The 22120-nt window shown below is 42.5% G+C and overlaps 1 protein-coding gene across 10 annotated transcripts in view; it reads right to left on the bottom strand.

Moving 5' to 3' along the window:
* SNAP91 (synaptosome associated protein 91) overlaps window positions 1–22120 on the bottom strand; it is a 177091-nt gene that overhangs the window by 61341 nt on the left and 93630 nt on the right. For all 10 annotated transcript variants that reach the window (XM_075597913.1, XM_075597917.1, XM_075597919.1 and 7 more), the window contains exons 5-9: window positions 21912–22014; window positions 20653–20746; window positions 6937–7048; window positions 2969–3075; window positions 1158–1199 (exon numbers count right to left, since the gene is read on the bottom strand). In XM_075597913.1, coding sequence (XP_075454028.1) covers window positions 1158–1199; window positions 2969–3075; window positions 6937–7048; window positions 20653–20746; window positions 21912–22014 — 458 coding nt within the window. The remainder of the gene's footprint in view (window positions 1–1157; window positions 1200–2968; window positions 3076–6936; window positions 7049–20652; window positions 20747–21911; window positions 22015–22120) is intronic.

Here is a 22120-nt window from a genome sequence, read left to right as displayed (position 1 = left end):
CAGAGATACAGACAAAATATATCTCCAACAGCAAAAAATATCTACCGTATTTACAGACCCACAAAACGCTTTTAAAAGGAAGCTTGGTCGTCAAGATGGTCTATAGTGGTGTTAATCTAAAACCCCGTACCTGAACATCTTTAATAGCGTAATAATATATTTAATGGCTTGTACAATATATAACTACATCAAAATAATGTTTAGGATCTACCTCAAATGTTGTCAGAGTTTAGAAAAGCAAAGCAATGGATTTTCAGGCCACGTCACCCACTTAGTTTTGCTTTAAATCACAAATCCTATCACAGCCACGCTTTGTAATCCTCTCATTGTGTGATATGATTCACACCATACCCAGCAGTGATCAGATTCACGGTGGCGACTCTCGCAAACACCCCTTTACTCTAAAGTGAATCTAGCCCGAGCCTGTGGCAAACCAGAATCCTCGAATAGTGCCAGAATATCTGGCAAAAGTTACCCGCTCCGTTAGGTAAAAGTTACAAAGGCACAACCCAATTTATTGTTCATATTAAACCCTTTGTGTTCACATGCTTCTCTGTTTTGAGCTAGGAAATAAGCCTACGACTGCTGTAATAATAATGTAACTGGGGGGTTTTCTTCCTAGAGTGCAATATTTGTGGATGGGTATCTACAACAGATGCTGCGTGAAGGCCTTTGAAGTGCTCCAGTATTTTGAGCAGCGTGTTACATGAATACAAGTCATGATCTGTGAGGCAGCGTGAAAATGCTTTCACACTTCAAACCTGCTTGAAAGATAACGTGTTCAGTCTTTTTTTTTCACAGGCATGAGTACTCGGCTATTGAACCACTAATGCTTTTCAGAGTGAAAGGCAAATCTAATTACACATAAGAGTCTTTGCATTCTCTTTAAATAGTTCTGTACACACTTATCCATCACATGCTATTAAAATAGTCACTGTGGGACACATCTGTAACTGCACTGTACAGCAAAGGCTAAAACCCGGTGCTTTTTGTTCCTCTTGTCATGCAACTGCCTGATAAATATGCAAATAGTAATTTTTACATAGGCTATCGGTCATTGGAGGTGTGACCCAATCAACCGCCAGGAACTGCAATGGGAAAGAATGACACATGCATGTCACAAATGCAATATAAATGAAAAGAAACACAGTACTCACCTGGGTAAGATCGGGAATATCTCCTTTGTCGATACCAACTTGCTGTGAAGCAGAAAGACATGTATATCATTTTGTGTAAAACAGCTGTTTAACAAATAAAAAAAACAAAATGCTATCACTTGGACACAGGAAAATGTAAAAACAAAATGGACGCAGCTAAGGAAATAGAACATATGGTGTACAATCCCCTCACTCTAAAGCCGAACAGGGCCCTCAAGCACTGACCAGCAAATGTCTATATGATTTAAAAATTAATATATTTGGAAGGAACATTGCCCTGGTGTGTTGGGTTCTTATACTGTATTTCTATTTTATTAGGGGACAATCCCTGCCCCGAAGAGCTTACAATCTAAGTGGTATAATGGGAGACTTACAGAGACAGTAGGCGAGGGAATAAGTGCAGTAGATGGCAGTGCTTGGCCACAATGGTTGTTAGGCGTGACTGTGGGTGTGTATGTCTGGGTTCAGGCTTAGGGGAGATCACCAACAGCAGGAAGGAGTAGATAGAGGGTGTGAATAGAGGATTTGCGGGGGTACTTTTTATTGAGGAGTAAAGAGGTTGCTGGGAGAGAGGTGTATAAATAATGGTGCAGTGGGCAAGTTGGAGAGAACAGAGACGTTCACGAAGGAGTGAGGCAACAGTAAACGGAAAAGGCAATAGGGAGGGCATAGTGAGATGCAGGAGGAGAGACTTTCCAATTATTGGAGGATAGGAAACGTACAAATAATCACTGCATATAGAAAGTAGTGCTTGCTCACAGTTGCAAAGTTGTAGTGGTGCAGAGTCCAGATCTTCCTCCTATCTTCACCTCCAATTTCAACTCCAAAATTAACTCTACCTACACTTTAAATGTCACACACAGCCACAGTAAATGGAATTAGGACTGCAGTGTACGCATGCATGCATACATACAGGTAGCCTAGTCCTCCGGCTACCATCTTTCTTTTGGCCAGAACAGTATGTCCTGTTAGGTACAGGCACTGTGAGGGATAAGCTCTCTCATGAAGGCCTAGCTTGTTATTGCAACCTGGATGTACTGTTAATGTATCCAGGGGCAGGCCTAGCAACAACCTGAGTGTCATCCTTGGGAGGATACTGGCTGGATCACATGCACAAAATGTGATGCCTGTCAGTATCGGACCTGCCCTGTTATGGGGCAGGGTTACAAGCCACTCCCCTGGGGATATAAATCGACACTCCCAGAAGTCAGGGCTCTCTCCCCTCCCCTGTGGAGTGGGAGCATGTTTACCCTATAAACCATCAGGGGTAAAGGAGCTGGGAAGGGGCCTACAGGGCCTCACGTCTTGTGGGTGCTGCTCCAGGAAATGTACCTGCTGTGGACATTATATGCTGTAAAGACTCAGTTGGACTATACTTTGTGGCTGTCTGGGCCATAATCGGAGTTGCCAGTGGGGACCATCCTGGCTGTACGAGGATTCTCACTGGCTGGAGGCGCTGCATTATGGAAGATCAGCACTGAGCACCTGTCCTGATGCCTCCCCACACCACTGCGGAGTTCTTAAGGCCTCCTGTTCCACCTCACAGGTATGCACCGCACCAGAATACAGCGGTAGCGACACAATCTCCCTTAGGGTGGGGGAATGGGTGCTACGTACGTACGCGAAATATCTTGCACACGCGTACGTACGCACGCAAGATATTTCACGGGGCATGCACATTACTGCACTGCAGGCCTCTAACAAAAGTTTTGTAAGACAGTAGACATTGCAAAAGCAAATGGCATTGTGTATGTACAGCTACGAATCATTTGGTAAAATTGCTACAGTAGATAGAGTTTACAGTAGCTTACCTCTGCAACTTTCATAAATTCAGATACCCTGGTCATTCTGGTCAGAAATCTCTTATAAATTTCTAGGGCATCCTTGCATTGTCCCTTCTTCATTTCAAAAAAATTCTCTGGTGTGTAAAAGAAAAAGGAAAAACATGCTGGATTACAAAAATCAAATGTTAGACAAAAGAATTCCAGAAGATTCTTAGATTTGCACATTTTACAGTAACGCATACAATTTGTAATCATACGTATAACAAAAATGGTCATATTAAATTCAAAGAAAAGAGTGACACGGTCGAGTTAGGGAAAGGGCAACAATGGGGAGGGAATGAGTAAGAGTGCAGACAGGGGGTGTGGGAGAGAGGGGAAAGCGCGACACACGAGGGGGGGGGGGGAGAAGTGTGACGCACGAGGGGGGGAGTTCGAGACACGGAGGAGGGGGGAGTGCCAGGCAAGGGGAAGGGAGAGTGCAAGAGGAGGGAAGGAAGGCAAGGCGAAGAGATGGGGGGGGGGTGAGTGTAAGATGTAGAGGAGGGAGAGTGCAAGACGTGGAGGGGGGGTGCAAGATGAGGCGGGGGGAAGAAAAGGCTACAGCTTTAATTTTCTCTTCACGATGCACAGGGAGCAAGAACGTAACTTCCCCCCCACAGTCAGCTGGTCCATGATGGCGCTCATGAATACTGTACCGCTACACTTCTTACACTGGGAACCCGTGATTATAAAAGTAGAGGCACAATCAGCAAACCGTCATTAAACAGCTGACTGGAGGGCACGTAGAAGCAATAAAACACAAACCTCTACCCTATACACTTAACCTATAAGCACGGAATAGCTGCAGTGACCTTACTATACTGCTGATGAATTGAACGGGGAGGTGGTATAAAAGCAATACAACTGTCAATCTCAGAGATATCTGTACTAAAACAACGGATCGTAGTAATTATTACTGCACACTAGTATTAATCCACCAAATATCATACAGGAGCTTCCTTATTGCCAGCTAACGAAGGTTAAGAGAATTGAGTGACCCCATTAAACTACCCTTTAAACTTGAAGAAATGGAACACAAATGTACACACAGGTTACCCCAATGTAACACTAAGAGCAGAAAAACAAATTATCCACATTAGAGGGCAACTCTATTAACCCCAAAAGACAGGGAAGTCACAACGATGTGCATTCCCTTTGTGAGTACCAACAATAAGGACAGTACCAGGATCAACATTATACGTAAGCATTGGGGACTTCTACAAAGTGACAGCATGTTCGGTACAATACATCATTCAGAACATCACCATTGTTCTCTTTTAAAAGGGGACCGAAGTTGAGATAAAATAGTGAAAGCAGACCTGCAAAGTTACTAAAGAAATGTTTCTGGGTGATCCAAAAAAAAAGCAACGTACCCTTGTCTAAATTGTGCCCAGTGCAATAATGTGACTAAGGCAGCATCTTTTTCATATCCACAAATGTAAGATTGTCCATCAAGGGGCTTTATACTGGCAATACAGATTGGGTGGTCTACCTGATTAAGGGCCCTCGTGGGCATGTTTACGTGGGTGAAAAAACTAAACCCAAGACCAGAAGACAGCATAAATCCACCATCATGTGCCAGATTGTTGGCACCAGTGGCGGCTCATTTCCTACAGGCTTAGCATGAGGTCAGCCAGCTCCAAATGATTGAGTCTGTTGGTCAACCCCGACAGGGGAGGAGGCGTTGAAGGACTAAGTTGTTGAAACAAAGGGAAGCCTTCTGGATACAGAAGTGGAATACCATGGTCCCTAAGGGTATGAACCGATTTATCAATGTTATTAGGACTGTAATTGGGGATATAATGGAATGATAAACAGTCCTTTCTAACCCTTGTGACCAGGTACATTATGAAGGTTATATGTATTAATCTCCTTTATTTAGTCAATCAATTCTGTCCATCTAAGGTCATAGCCCTGATTCTTCCTATTTCAGCTTCCAATTTGATGGCTGTAAGACGACAATGGGTTGCCCTTCAATTTGGAAAATATCGACAACATTTTAGAAATGTTTTTCAAGGATCTTATTCGTGGTGTAACCCCCTCAAACCCTCCTCCCTGGTGTTGGTTACTGAGGTAAGTTAAGAAGTTAATGGAAAGAGTGGATGATGAGCTCCTGTGCAGTTGAGACAGGAGTAGTGTGTCACAGGAGGTATAAAAGATCGAAGCAGAGGATTCTGGGAGGGAATTCCACTATGGCAGCAAGAGAGAATCTCCATGGACAAGACATAGGGGAGATGTTCCCCAAAGTATAGCATAGATCAGCCCCCCTTTTATTGTGTTACTGATCGGATCAAATAGTATGGCCAAAAGAGATTAGAGAATGTCCCAGTAACGGGAATGCAGACACCTCAGTGGGCGAAGCAGAAGTGCCCCCAGAATGTCTGGGCATCAGCCCTACCCGCGGCTCCCCACCCACAGTATTCAGTACCCCAGGAGGAAGGGTCAGTTCCAAAGCAGGGATTGGAAAGCAACCGTAACATTGTACAGAACAGGCCATGATATCAGCACTAAGGATATTACCAAGAACGGGGCCCGGTCCACAATATGAACTCAGTATACTAGAGTGATAGCAGTATGAATCAAATTAAGTGCACCCAAGTCAATCTACATGTACGGTAACCGCAATGCTCCCAATCCTGGGAATATATAAAAAAAAATTAAATTGAAGTTCTACTGGCGCACATGCGTTCCATCCCCCAACCAGCGCCCTGAAACAAGGTAAATCAATGTGAATGTTCAATTACACCACTACACTGATGTACCCTCCCCAGGAAGCTGACAGGGAGGGTTACAGTGGTTTCACCCATGACATCCATGTGAATGGTGACTTAAGAATCTTTGGATTTTCATTCTTAATTTAAGACCTTTTTCTTTTATCTTGGTCATCCCTCTGACATTTAGGGTTCACGGCAAGAGATTTGTTATTAGCCATTTTACAGATCGAGCTGTACTCCTGTCTGATACAATCAATAGAAAATGTAGAGTGATGGCCCATATTAGAACGGGTTTGACTGCATATAATGATTCAACAAGTGATTGAGATTACTATTGAGATAGGTTGCATGTGATTAGTATGAGATCAAGAAATACGTGATGTTCTCTGCTTGCCGTTAGGATTGTTATGGTTGCTCAGTGTTCCTTCCATTTTGTGATAATCCCGTCGCATTACTGAGTTGTGGTTGTTGCCTGACAACGGAGGGCCATCCGCTCGATGCTAGTGGAGCCCTGTTGCCCGGCAACGGGACGCTGCTTAGTCCATCACTTCTGGGTTTCTGCATGAAAGGCACTAGCGAGACTTGCCTCCGCTAACATCATGCGTGGCGTACGGAAATGACTGTGGACCAGGGTTCATTTTTCAGGACCAGTATAAATTCAGTCAAACATATGTACCACAGCTAGGTATATTACGGTGTTTGTTTAGATGGCTTAAATGGTTTTTGAAGGATATAGTACATAATAAAGAATGCTATTTTAAGGAATGAAGTTGGAGTGCTGTGACTAATGTTTCTTTGGATATCCAAATCGCACAGAGAATACCCTGGATTATAAAAAGAGGAGGTACAATCTCATCTTTTTTTTGCCAAGGTGAGCCAAGCAGGTCTAGAAATAAGAGGTTACATTTGACCAATTGCATGGCTGCTGCAGTTTTTTCACCTGCACAACATATGATGGGGTTAAAAAACAAAAAACAAATCTTACATGTAGTTTGATTGATGTATTTTTACTCTGATTGGATAGATTAGATGATAAAAATATCAAAAAGGATGACATTTTAATTGGTTTCTTATGGTAAACATACAATTAAATGTGTTGTAAAAATCAGCAAATTCTAGGCACACTTAAAGAATGGGTTCCTACACTATCTAAACACACAACGCAACAGAAAACATCTCATTTGAATCAAGAGGCACGTTATTTGTCATTGTTTCCTTTATGTTCGGCATCTTGTTACTCACCCAATAAATTAATAATCCCATCGTTATAACAAGCAAACAGCTTGATAAGATCTTTAAAAAGAAGCAGAAAAGCAGCATTTATAACACCATTTGTCAGCTCGTTTGGATGAACCTGTTAACAAAATACAGAGAAAAGTAAGAAAATCATGATCTTTACACACTAGGAAAAAAAAAACGAATTATTTAAAATATATAAAACGAGCAGAAACATTGTCACGGGCAAAATACTAACGTTATACAGTAGCATTTCAACTCCTATTGTGGGTGTGGGTTACTGCTTTATCCCCTTTAGTGCCCTAATGATATACAGCGTACACCATGAAATGTGCCACCCCAGAGGCCCTTATGACAAGTCATGGTCAATTGCGCGTTTCCTATAGGTCGCCACAATCGCAGACCCTCCTTTCACATCCGGAATGGATCATATTCCCGAAGAGGTGTCACGTGAGCCGTCTGTGCCGGAGGGTCCGTGGCCAGCAGGACCCTTTGGCACTGAAGTGGTTAAAAGGAGCAGTTCCAACTACATACATACACATTTTTTCTTTTTTCATAGGGTAGGAACTGGGGTGGTTACCAGGTTTAAATCTCCCTCTGGAAACAAAATGGCTGCCCAACCTCAGCCGCATCATCCTTGATTGTGGCTTCCTATTGGATGGCCATTTAAATCCTTTTTAAAAAGCAAGAAGTAATAGCGGTAATGTCACCAGTAGCTCGGGAAGGGAGAGAGGGGAACGGGGGGGGGGGGGGTGAGGGGGAGTCCCAGGGCTTAAAATAATGTGGTTCAGCGCTGGAGGACCCCATGTTCCAATCCTGTAAGCAAAAAAATTAAAAAATGGATTACTTAGGGTGGGTTGCTCCTTAATTTTGTATTTCAATTTAATTTCATATCAACAACTTTCCAGCTGTACTAACACTTTCCCTAACTGGAGGGGCGCATTAGACTGGGTGGTTTGCAACGAGACATAGGTGGTTGAGTGTTTGTAGAAACATCTGCATTTTTCTTGTCCCCACATACAGACCTCCCCTACTTTGTAATGTCTTGCCTCTGTTCACATTTGGAGCACAGTGGCCATACAGATGTAGCAGGAGGTAAGGCTCCTGCTGGTGGGCGCCAGCAGATGCAATAGCGCCGCTAGTTTTTCCCCACACGTGGCTAATGCATACACCATGGCGAACGCTTCCGCTGGCATGTTGTGTATCCCGTTGCAGCATGCCAGCATTAACAGCTGCTACACCTGTAGTTTGATTGCTCTATTATAATTCCTTTATTACATTTACAATGTTTTCAATGTCTATAATTGAAAGAGCGTGTTTCTTCAGCAGCAGGATTAGGCACATTAACACCATTATACACAGCTGCTGTGACTTAAGCACTTCATGAATTGTTGCTATACATGGGAACCATGTGGTGCAAATATCTGGGAATCTTTTCTTGAGGTGCTAGTGGTCACGGGTTGGCCACTTTGGCTGCCTGCTGCTCCAGCACCCTACGTAATGTAGGTGTTGTACCACAGATTACAATGCACCACTGGTCTCCCTAGTTTCACATTCACGGTGTATCCTTGAATGAATATTTGTATAAGTGCATTGGTTTGTAAACTAATAATAATTTTATTTTGTTGCCCGAGGAGGGATAAAGGGAGATAAAGTGACTTGCCCAAGGTCACAAGGAGGGGACACTGATTCAATTCCCAATTGAACCAGGTTCCCCTGATTCAAACTCAGTGTCACTGTGTAAAGAGTCAGTGTCTTTATCCACTGAGCCACTCCTTCTCAACATGAGGGCTTGCATGTATTTGTAAGTGTGCATTTGTATGTGTGTAACCAAGACTGGGGCATTATAATCCTAAAAAAAGTTAAACATACCATTTTTGTGCTTCTAGCTCAGGAGCATTAAACAGCACGGGAACTGCAGAGATTGCCCGTCACGCAACTATATGGTTGGTTATATGCCACTGCTAACTCGGACCACATGATGGAACCAAAAAGCAGTCTATGAAGTTCCTTCTCTCAGAGCCCTTCTCATCTATCCTGAGCTGCTCATTCTTTCCCTGCTCTGGGGACCTCGGAATTATACTGTACTGTATGTCCGCTTACTATTGATTTAAACACAGGCTTGTTGCACGCTCTCCAGACATATGTGCATCAGTATACTGTGTACAGGTCAACGTGTACACAGTACAGTGTGTGTTATTGTATGATCGTGTACTGTATATCAGAGCATATCACCTGCGCATGTATCAAGGAGTTAATCTGTGCGTATCCAAAGATTTCAACCAAAGACAATATTTTGTCCTTTGTAAATATGTACCATGTACTCAGGTGGGGTTTTAGAAAAGCAGGTGTCTATAAACACTCTAGGGAATAGGCTGCAAAGTCATTAGAAAAGCATGAAGTTAACGGCAGCTAAATGTCATTGTCAAACACGACTGTCCGTCACAAAAACAAGATTTTGAGGAACATCTGAGGTTACCCAAAAAACTAAAAATCAACTGATGGATCAAATATAAAAAAAAAAAAAAAAAAAAAGAAGGTACAAGGTGTCCACTGCAGTTAAATTATGTTACTGCTTAGTTTTTGGAATAATTTCTGTGATGCGAACTAACTCGGTTCAAGAAATGTTTCACTGTGATTATTATACTCATTTTTGGAATGCCTACATAACTTTCTACAGACTAAGTTCCTGTAACGACCGACCCCCCCGTTTAGCCCGGAAGTGGTTATAAAGCACAAAGAAGCACTGGTATCCAAAGAGTTGACAAAGGATGAGCTTTCTGTTGGAAATCAATTTTGTGAAAAATGCCCTTATTTGATCGGAGAGATGTGAGAAACATTCGCAACTGGTAAAAAAAGTTATCAAAACACAAATTTCTTTTAAATATAGCTGTGTAATACAGGACACCAGCTTATAGGGGTCTGTGTTAAAATTGGATAAGAAGCAAAAAGTAACAGTGTGTGCTCAATTGCATGCGATTGCCCAGAATCCCCGGCTGCAATGTAAGCACTGTATGATAATGACGACAGTTGCAGACCTGTCAGACATGTGAATGTGCTCACAAGTTTTTTTTTTTTTTGCTGAAATATTGGTTGCAACACTTTTACTCAAATGTTTTGCAGCTTCACCAATTCCTTTCATAAATCAGAGGGAATAGTCACGAAACTGGAAGATCTCCACACATCTGTTTCAGATGGCGCCTGTTTGCTTTGCTATCTAATGTCATGAGTGCCAATTACTGTATGAATGATTTTTTTTTACGCCTGTGAATCAATGTGAGTGGTGAAGCAAAAAAATAAAATAAACCTTTTAGTAGTCTTTGATATTGGTTGGATCGAGCCATATACACATCTGCTTTCAACCACGCCTCTATGCCATCTCTTTTCCTGCTAATGGTAGTAACCAATCTAATTTATACCGACCAACCTTAAATCTCACATCGCAAAAGAAGCATCCAATGGCCTGGACTCATAGCTACTGTCCCACACTCAGTCACTCCTACCAACAATTGTGGCCAAGCACTACATCTACTGCACTTATTCCTTCACCTGTTGTATTTGTAAGTCTCCTAACATACCATTTATATTGTAAGCTCTCCAGGGCAGGGATTTCCTTTCCTATTGTCTGACTTTGCTGCGCTTATTGTATTATTATAATTCCCTGTGTTGTATAGTCTTTGTAAATCGCCAAGTACACCATTGGCGCTATATAAATAAAGATGTACATATATACACATCACCCAATACAACTGGATTCAAGATCAATTATTTAACTCTGTTTTAAGTGAACCAGCAGCATGAAAAAAAAAAGATTTAAAAAGCAACTTGAGGACCTTTCATGTAACAATTCTAAATTCTCCTTTTAGAATGGAGGACTCACGAATCAGGAATTGTCAATGGTATATTCACTTCATTGAAGTTCAAAGTAAGTGCTCGTTTGATTTGCCTATTGATTTTTTTTCCCCACTCGTCATGCACAACCTCTGATTTGCATGAAAAAGGCTTCTGAGCCTTGGAAGAAATAAAGTCTAAATCCTGGAGTCAGACGAGCATCGAATCAAAGTTCAAGGTCACTTTCAGCAACATTGCCTGCCAGACACACTCAACCTTCTCATTACAATTGGTGAACATAAAAACAAGCGTCTCATCATTCCAGTTTGAATGATTTGTAATTCTTCAGCAAAGTCGTGTACATTTCATAAAAGAAAGAAGCCGATTTAACCAACAGTATAGTGGTTATTTGGAAGCTTGTTAGGGAATCTATACAATTATTTATCATTGGGGGTATAAAAAGTTGTCTAGTGCTGCTAAATGCATAAATCGTTGCGACATACTTACTAGGATGAGAAACTCGTTTTTTTTACTCATGCAGTGTCCAATAAAATTGTTATCTGTGCAGGGCTATGCACCTCAAATATATTTGTCATCACTGAGTAGCTTTATTAGAGTGTCATCCACATGTGTTACTAATCTAGCCACTCCTGTCAAAATTCAACAAACTGACAAATCAGCACAGTGAATCTACGGAAGAAAGTTAAAATAGGAAAATGTAAAAAAAAATCCATCTTGCATAGACATATTGTGATTGAATAAATGTTTCACACTCACTTGCCCTTAGTATGCTCTTTAAATCCTGTTTATTTTCTGATCACTTTTTCCCGCTGAGGTCATTCCAGCTTACACTCATTTTATTTTCTTTACATGTGCAATAGGAATGGTGATAAATGACTTTAGAGAATAGATCAGTGCTGCAGTAAAGGACCTACCGATCATATACAGTTGACCAACATATAGTCTGCATAAAATCGGCACATCTGTAATCAACCAGCTGAAGGTTTCCAGTTTGTAGCCAACAGGAGCGGAGGAAGAACAGAACTCTCCTGTATGAACATTCTATCTGAAAGGGCAGGTTAATCCTCACAAACTCAGGAACAAATCAAAGAACGTTTTCATGGCAAATACAATATACAGTACAGTGTGAGGGAGGTTGACTGAGGCAGATAGGCCTGGTAAATGATATCGCATACGAAAGTTTATTGGGACGAGTGTGAAGTCATAGATCATGTTTATGCAATGATATATCATCACATATCATGTGTGTGTGTTGTAAAAATAAAACAATTTCTGCATGGCTTACTCATACAGTTTAATGGGTTACTAGGCTTTAGAAAGCCAATTAAAACGGGTTTAAAATGGATTATATGTAAGCCGATGATTATCAAGTATATTAGCCAAATCAGGACATATTTTGGAACTGCAGTGTAACAGTTATACCACGCAATTTATTTTTAATTGTCTGGTTTACAAAAATCTACAATATCTTTACGCCCGGACTCTAAAAAGTTGTATGTAAAGCTTAGAGGATCGAAGGGAGAAGGGGATATGATAGACACTTACAAATAAATAAACTGATTCAACAAAAGAACAGGAGGGAAGCATAGTACCAAAAACAAAACAAAAAAATAAAAAAGAAGTGCTATAAAAAAAGGTAATTCTATGAAGCTGGAGAGTGTCCGCGTTCATAGTAAGCGCAACGGCATGAGACACGTCGCGCACGCTTCACAGACATAGAACGCGCTTGCACGAGCAATTTTTTGTGAGACAAAATCTTTTGTCTCACTTAGGCTTTTAGTAAAATAACGTGTTGGCATTATAACTATACAAAGACATCAAATTAAACCCATTTTATAATGTTTGATTAAACAGGAAGTCAAACACATTCAACTCTGTCTTATAATTAAAGGCCGTAAATGATTGAAAAGCTATCAACTTTTAATTAGGTTTACAACAATCTGAGGAAGACAAACTCATCTTCAGATCAGAGATTTTTTTTATTTAATTTTTTTTAAGGATTTGTCGTGAGTGGCAAACACCCCAGCAGTATAGTACTCCAAAAATGAATAGTTCCATCGGTAGAAGTGATCACGTGTCATTAATGAAGTTCATAATAACGAGTCCAATTAGGAGTGCATTAGATGGTTGGGTTTGTGAGCTTGCCAGATAAAAACAATTAGATAACCATTTAGGATACAAACAATCTATGCCCGGCGCACTGCGCAAAACACGTTAGTTTTTGTACCTACATCTCTTGGATATCCCATGAAACTGTTTAGCCAGTTCGTGTGCCTAGCCCTGCACTATTTGTCCCATTCAGCAGTGCTCCTGTTTCTGCAGCGTTTCAGCTGGAGATCTCCATTTAGATTTTTGAAGGATTACTGGTTTTGAAAAGGACCCCCGCCCCGCCCCCCCCACCCAAAAAAAAACACCTTCTAGGATGCACGTGTATAGGCGATTTAATGTTAAGCTGACACATTCTCATTTTGCGTTAATTGATATTTATGTTTGTCATGCTAACGTTTTCGGTTTCATGCGTTAGTACAGTAGATTAGTGGTTCTAAAAAAAAATATTTAAATTTGGAGCAATTCTGATCCTTGCTTACATGCAACACTCCTTTGTTACCAACCCCCCACCCCCCACTACTCGCCCTCTTCTTACACCCTTACTCATCCTACTCACCATTTTACACAAACTCCACATTTATTCCCCCCTTCTCACAAAGCACACTAACGCTCTATCTTAATTATAGATACCAAATACCACCCCCCTTCTCTTACTTACACCACACACTTCCCCTGCACCCCATGCAAAGCACTAAGCCATCACACTCTCCTCTCCACTCAAAGCCCTCCCTGTCTCAGACAGGGCCACGAACCTGCCTTTGCCCTTTATCCCTCAGGATACAATGCTTCTATTGCAGGCAGGGATTCTGGGTAATGACATGCAAAGGAGCACACTCAGTCACTTGTTGCTTCTTATCCATTTTAGCATGGACCCCTATAAGTTTATGAAAAAGAAATGACCAAAGATTGGTTGAACAGCAACCCAGCGAAAAAGCACAGTAAACTCACCGGGTATTTACAAAAAAAAAAAAAATTAAAAAAAAAAAAAAAGATTTATTGGGTCACATTTATTGGGAAAGCTTTCCTCCCACACTAACAGCTCTTTCTCAAGGAGTCTACAGGAGCACGTACAAAGGTAAGTTATATAGCCCCTCCTAAGGCCTTGCCCCCGCTTCCTACTACAGCGTCCGCTATGGCGGACGCTGCACGGACGAGAGCCCTCCCCTCAATGGCACCGGGCCCGCTGCGAGGGGGGCTGCAGCGCTCGTGCGGGAGTTGCTCCTGCTCTCAATAGAATTAAGAGCAGGACTCGCGTCGAGCGATTAGGCACGCCCCCCGGGGGTTCAGCCAATGAGGTGTTACAAATAGCACTAAGTGTATTTAGAAAGTGCTAGCAGATATCTAAGGCTAAGGCCCCGTTGCACGCGTCCGCACGGCTGTCTTGCTTGCCGGCGGCGCGTGCAACTCACTGCACCGCGATCTGCGGTCTGCAGGAAACTTTTTTCGGAGCGGGGGGGGGGGGAGGGGGAGGTGTGGCCAAATGGGTCGGGGGGGTGCGGCCATGACGTGGGGGGGCACGGCCATGAAGTTTTCCCTCTTCCGTGTTTGAAACAATTTGCTCCCATTGGCTAGCACCAGCTGGCTTGCCATTGGTTGATGGGAGCCAGTCTATGATTGGCCCCTTCGCGTACCAGGTGACGCGTTGCCGCACGGGAACACCATTCTCTTGTATCCCGTGCTGGCTGATGCGTCACAGTACGTCGTCAGTTGGCAGTGAGGAGGGACTGGGACCGGATCGTGAGGTTAAACCGCAATGGTGAGTTGCGCTCACGCCGCCGCCCGCGCCACCGGGCGCAGCGGGTCCCAGCCCTAAAACACTGAAACCCACTCCTTATCATATCTTATTGTGTTTGACAGTTATATAAACTGCTCGTGGAAAAAGATAATACAATCAGTAATATTCTAATGAAGTACAGGCAAGGCCATTTAGGCTTAAAAACAAAAACAACAAAAAAACAACAAAAAAACAAAAAAAAAAAACTTTTGCCCAAAGGATAATGCCTGAATAATTCATAAAAAGATATTCCATAGCTTGAATAGTGAATTGATTGATATTACTGCAGCAATACCTACAAATCATATCTGGGACGGATGGCTCAATCACATCCCAATTATTTGTCATGATCAATCATAGATCATCGAGGTGTAACAAGCAATGGATGACCGTGTCAGGGAACTGCAATATGTATCACATCATGCAAGTAAATGCCATAATATTGCTCCGAAAGGTACAATCCCATTATAGATACAAAAAAGAACATATGCAAAGACACCTATGTCTACACAACCGACAGACACAATGTTTGATGTGTCATATAGAAAATCAAAACGCTCCGACTGATGAAAATGCAAAAAAGTATACAAAAATATCTTATAATTGGACTAAATCGACATTGAATCACATCTGAGACTAGATTGAAATGAAACATCATATAGAAAAGATGTAATAACTGACAATTTTTAAAGGAGACAATCTTTTAAAGAAAATATTTCAAATCCCATTCTGAATGTAACCCCTTAGGGATCAAGGTATCCAGACAGAAAATCCAATGAGCTTCCCTTCTGTATAGGGCATTGGTTCTATCTATCCCCTCCTCCGATGTGATTTTGAATATGTTCAATGGCGATCCATGTTGGCATTCGCTAAAATGTTTAGAGACAGGATGATTTAAGTCTCTCTTGAGAATAAGTCTCGTGTTCCTTTATGCGAAGTTTAAACATTCTTGTTGTTAGACCAACATATCTCCTGCTACACCAACAAATGAGCATGTCAATTACAAATTCTGTATTACAATTCTTGAAAGACATAATATTGTAGGATCTGTTACCCTCCATATTGTTGAATGTTTTGCTTTTAAGTACATACTTGCATATCTTACAACCGCAAGTGAAAGATCCTGTTAGTTTTGGAAAAAATTCCCTTTAAAGTAGTATATTTGTCATTTCTGACCATGCTGGGAGAATTAATATTATCCAGCTTCTGATTTTAAAAAAACAAATTTAGGATCAACTGATGTCATGCCTCTTAAAAGAGGATCCAATGACAGGATATTCCAATTATTTTTAATGATTCGCTTAAATCGCATAAGATTGTTAGCGAAACGGAGTGATAAAATATGGAGAGCCCAGATCTGCTGTATGTTGAATATGATAAACTCTCTCACGTCTCCCGTGATCAAGACCTGATTTTTTTTGGATGAAGTCTGGATGGAATCTATCAAGTCCTCTCTTGTTTTATATAATGCACTGAAGTAAGCATCTTCAAGTGTTTTTTGATTGCATACTCTGGATAAAAAAACGATTTGTTAAGTCTACAGATCTTGATTTGAAGTCTTCTAGACAAACAATTGTGGCACAATCTAATATATTGGCCGTACGGTATGCCTGGAGACCATATGTGTGTGAAATGATGGAATAGAGAGAAAAGACATCCAGGGTCACCCAAAGAAAATGTGGTGACCAATGAAAATTGTGAAACAGAGATAATAATTGTGAAGTATCTAATAAGTATGAAGAAAGTGTGAAGACAATGGGCTGTAGGTAATGGTCTATATAAATAGACAAGTGTTCACCAAGTGACCCTATTCTAGAAACAACAGGATGCCCGGGAGGTGAAAGAGGGACTTGTGAATCTTGGGGAGGTGATGGAAAATAGGAATAATGGGATGTGAACCATAGAGATCGTCAAATTCCTTGGTAGAGAGAACTTGTAGGTGCCTACCTTCATCTAACAATTGAAATAACTCTAATAAGAACTTGTTTGTAGGATCTGAATCAAGTGAAGCATAAGAGAGTTGATCATTGAGTTGTCTATGGGCTTCTGCGTAATATGTACGATCCAAGACAACAACCGTTCCGCCCTTGTCGGCACTTTTGACCACGATTTTGACATTCTCCTTAAGCGCTGTAATGGCCTCTCGTAGTTCAGGTCTTAGATTGTCCATATGTTTGACAGATGAAGTAAATTGGATGCCCTTAGACAAAAGTAATAGATCTTTCTACAGGCTATTTGAAAAGATCAATTGCGCCACCTTTGAACTTATCAGGACAAAACTAAGATTTGTTTTGTAAGCCTGAGGGATTCTGACCTATAATAGAAGAGTTTAATGGATCCACAGGTTCAACATGTTCAGCTAAATCTGTCATGTCTTGAAAAAAAAAAAATTAACAATAATCACGAAAAGTCGTTGTTCCCTAATATCAAAAATTGGTATTGTATTTTCCCTGATATGAGGTGTTGCATCGTGATTTTCATGAGTAGGCATCTCATTCATCATTCTTTTTCCTTTGAAGAATCTTTTTAATTATAGTTTTCTGATAAATTTATATAAGTCCACTGTGGTAGCAAACAAATTAAAGTTCTTATCAGGCGCAAACGTAAGACCAAAATCGAGCACTTGTAATTCTGCTTGTGAAAGCTGATATTGTGAAATACTAATCACATTTGTATTCTCAATATAGGAGGGCCCCGGGCATACGGCGGGTTCTGTTCTGTGAAAGCGGATCCGGCGATTTTCAGTTATGTGCATGCGCAAACCGACCTTTTCGCCATTCTGCGCATGCAAACTACGGTCTGCGCATGCGCACTGGGCGCAACCGCCCTTACGGCGCATTCGTGACTTACTATCCAACATGGTGGCCCCCTTCTCTGTGCCGCCGTATCGCCGAAAAGCGGAGCACCGAGAAGCGGGGCCCTGCTGTACTTAATATCTCCTTTTCTTGGGTGGATTGTCCCCTACATTTTGCTTTGGCTCTGTATCCTTCCGTCTTTGTTTTTTGACGAAGGATACAGTCTGGAGGAGCCATTTTTGCTCATATATGACCTTCCAGAAGAAAGTGCCTCATCAGCTGACTATGCCATGGAGTCACCTTCAGAAAGAGAGACACCCCATGTCATGGAATCATTATCTGTAGTCTCTGATTTAGCTGATCTATCAGATTGATTCTTTGATTTGTGTCTTTTTGAGAATAGATTTTACTGATTTGTATTTTAATTTTGTCTTTTTAGAACGGTTTTGAGAATTTTTTGATGGATTGTGGTTTATGCCAGATATAAACTTGATTACGTTCGTAATCAAGTCTATCCTGGGCGTATTTGTTTTGCTTCGTTTTCATTATGTTGCGTTCCAATTCATTGATACAGCTCAACCCCATCATAGCGCGATCCGCTTATATCGCGGTTTGAGCGTGGACCCCGAATTTAAAAAAAAGTTTTGTTTTTTTTGCACACACTGCACACTGCTTACATTCACAGCACACTGCACACACTCACAGCACACACACTCACAATTACACACTCACAGCACACACACTCACAATTACACACGCATAGCACACATTCACAGCACACTGCACACACATTCACAGCACACTGCACACACATTCACAGCACACTGCACACACATTCACAGCACACTGCACACACATTCACAGCACACTGCACACACATTCACAGCACACTGCACACACATTCACAGCACACTGCACACACTGCATACATTCACAGCGCACACTGCATACACTGCATACATTCACAGCGCACACTACATACACTGCATACATTCACAGCGCACACTGCATACACTCACAGCACAGCGCACACTGCCAGCGCACACTGCATACACTGCCAGCGCACACTGCATACACTGCCAGCGCACACTGCATACACTCACAGCGCACACTGCATACACTCACAGCGCACACTGCATACACTCACAGCGCACACTGCATACACTCATAGCGCACACTGCATACACTCACAGCACACTGCACACTGCACACACTCACACAGTCAAATACACCCACCCACACAGACACCCACACAGACACACTGTCTCTTTAAGGGAGCTTGCTCTCGCAAGACAGAAGCAGGAAGCAGAGACAGGGAGAAGAGCTGCCAGATGTCGGGTAAGTGCTGTGTGCTGTTGCCGCTGCCCCACCGGGTCTGGGAACGCTGGGAGAGTTCTCAGCTTTCCCCCTCCGGCGGACACGGTACCACCACAATTTTTTTTATTTTTTCGGCGGCCCTTTTTTCCGCGACCCCGTTTATAACGCGGTGGTCGCGGGTGGCCCCCGAGGACCGCGCTATAACGGGGTTAAGCTGTATTAGCTGCCAGATCATCTATATCCTTGAATTGATCAATATGTGTGAATCTTCTATTTTTTCTTGTACAGAAACCTCTGTAACCTCTTTTTCGGCTATTTTTTTCTCTTTGATTCTATGTTGTATAATTAAATCAATGATTTTAAATGAACACTGGTCTAGAATTAGACTCCACTGTTTCTCAAATTCCTCATCTTCGAAGCCGAAGTTTTGAGCTTTAGTCATTCTTAATCTCCTAGGAATCCTTTAAGTTTGTTGGTAATTCTCTAGGGTTGTAATTTCCCACCATATCTTTAGATCTAGCGATATAATTTTTTTTTGAGGCATTTATTATGTTTTACCAACCGTGGAACCTTGGCAATTCTAATATACACAATTCCGAGGGTAGTCTTGGAGCTTTGAGTGGTTAACATATACCTATTCCCTATAAGTTTATGCCTGCCGTTTTTACACAGCATTTGAAGTGAAACTTCTTTGCCGACACCAGCACCTACTAAAATTTCATGGCACAAATCTCCTTCATGGAGACGGAAGCGTTGTGTGTAGTGTGTGAAGAGCACTGAATATTATGCACACTACTTTTCCTTGGGACTATTGAAAAAAAATCAACACAACTAGCACCCAACTACAGGGGACTTCCACTCTTTCAGGGTCACCCTATAACAGACCTGCACAACTCCAGTCCTCAAGGGCCGCAAACAGGTCAGGTTTTCAGGATATCCCTACTTCAGAACAGCTGGCTCAATTAGTGTTTCAGTCATACTTACTTCCTGGTAAAATATTTTATAAATAAATAAAATAAATAATAAATAATACTGAGCCACTAATTGAGCCAGCTGTGCTGAAGTAGGGATATCCTGAAAACCTGGCCTGTTTGCGGCCCTCGAGGACTGGAGTTGTGCAGGCCTGCCCTATAACATGCACAAATGCCTATTGTGTAAAGCTGCATCCACACTACTGCTGCTGACCGCGCGTGGCACAGTCAGCACAATCAACTTTAATCTGTCCGGCCACGCTCACACACGCTCGCAGGTGCTAGCCAAGACAGATAAAATTCTGTTTGAGGCGTGCTGAAAAGTCACATGACCTCAGCCAATCAGCTCCAGTCACTGCTAGGCCACGCCCCCGGCTCGTGCTTACCAAAAAAGTTGCCGGACAGCCGAACGCTCATGCTTGGAAAGTTGGTGACATCACTCTCAAGCATGAGCACGGTCAGCAGCACGGGGGACGAAGCCTAAGGCACAGACTGGACAAGACTTTTAGGAAGGGGGGAAGGAGATGGGGGCAGAAAAACAAAATGGTGTGCGCACTGAGAACGCGCGTTCTAAGTGAAACGTCTTTGTGTTTTGTCACTGAACCGCTTTTTTTTTTTGTCAACATGACCACTTTTTCAAACTGTTGCATCTCAGTGTGAAGGTGGTTACTGACCTTGCAATGTCAAGTGGGTAGTGGCCACAAACGAAATACACAAAGTAAATGAAAGGGAGTAGAACAAAGTGACAAAACCCTTCATCTTACTGCAAAGAGACATACCTCTATGAGATGTATTAACCTCTGTATTTGGTTGAGAGATTGTTACAGAACGCCTTCAATAAAGAAAAAAAAATTGTACGCTCTGCTCAACGTGCATTTCCCAGATATAATTGCTGTATACTTACATCAAACTCGAGCAATGCATCAATTTGTCCTTGTAGTACTGGCATACCCTTTAGCAACTTTTCTGGCACCATTGTCCTCATAACTCCTTCAGCTCTGGAAAGAGACCAAAGTTTAACCTGCTATTTAATAAAGTGTATACTCTGTATAAACCTTGAATAGGGAGATATGCTATAGTAGGGCTGTCAAACACGCAGCCCGTGGGAAGGAGGCTTTTTGGCCGGGAGGAAGACTGTGCTGACTGGCTACGGCCTTGGGCATGGTCAGCGCTTATGCGCTGACCCGTGCTGAGGCATGCTGCTGCTCGCCACTGAGCCCCTGCAGCCACGAGAGCGACTTTAGCAGGAGCTCGCACACGGGTCCACACGCTTGGGGAAGCGTGTGTCTGACAGAGTTTTGAAATTTGGCGTTCGCCGGAGCGCAGGGCCGGTCGCGTGAGCGGTTCTTCCAATGAGGGCGAGCCAGCTTTGTGACGTCACTGGCCCGCCCCCAGACCCGCCCCTGAGACGCGCACGGACGGCGTGCTGTGTAAGGCCAGGGAAAGCACCGCTTTCCCCGAGCCTCAGCCCGGACAGACTCACTATGTCCCAGGCGTAAGAGGGAAAGTGGGAGGGGAGGAGCGAGAACGCATGCGCGAGCGAGAGCAAAGAAAGGGAGGGGGGGGGAAAGGAAGAAAGGAAGAGAAGTAGGGGGGAGAAGGATAGCAGTTGGGGGAAGGAAAGCAAGAGGGTGGAGGGGAGGGGGCGAGGGGAAAGGTAAAGAGTGGATAGTGGGATGGGGTGAAAAGGAGAGAGAGTGGGGAGGGAGAAAGGGTGAGAGGGAGAATGGGTGGGGGGTTAGAAATAGAGAGAGGGTGGGGGCAAAAAGGGAAAATGGGTTGAAAGGGAGAGAGGGTGGGGTGGAGAAAGGGAGAGAGGGTGGGGTGGAGAAAGGGAGAGAGGGTGGGGTGGAGAGAAAGATAGAGAGAAATACCTTTACATATTTTTAATACGCACAGTTATTTTTAAAGTGTATATGTAGGTTTGTTGCTATTTACTTCATTTTTTCCCCCTTCCGCACCACTAATGCGGCCTGAGTCTTGCAGTCGAATTTAAGAATTGACCCCCTCCCCACCCAAAGCTTTTGTGTTTAACAGGTCTGTGCTATAGGATTCTAAAATGAAATGATTTGTATGAAAAAGGTCTCATGGGGCTGTGGTGTTTCCCTAAAATATAACAATTTATTGAGGGGAGAAGAAAAAAAGAAAAGAAAAAACTCCTACCCCTTCTTCACTCTTGCAAAGTCAAATGCCATTTGTCTGTACGAGAAAGCTTTTTCATTGAGATACCTACTGTAGCGCCTTATAAATGTTGACATATCATAACCTAGAGAGAGAAAACAAAAACAAAAAACTGGAAGTTAAATGATCAGCATGAGTCAGTCTTTGACAAGTCTTTTGGATGCTCTCTCCCTAGCAACCACAAGGAGTTA

The sequence above is a fragment of the Ascaphus truei genome, chromosome 4 (genome assembly GCF_040206685.1).
Source record: "Ascaphus truei isolate aAscTru1 chromosome 4, aAscTru1.hap1, whole genome shotgun sequence".
Taxonomy (NCBI): Eukaryota; Metazoa; Chordata; class Amphibia; order Anura; family Ascaphidae; genus Ascaphus; species Ascaphus truei.
The sequence above is the reverse complement of the archived record's forward strand: the minus strand, read 5'-3'. Positions and strand labels throughout refer to the sequence as shown.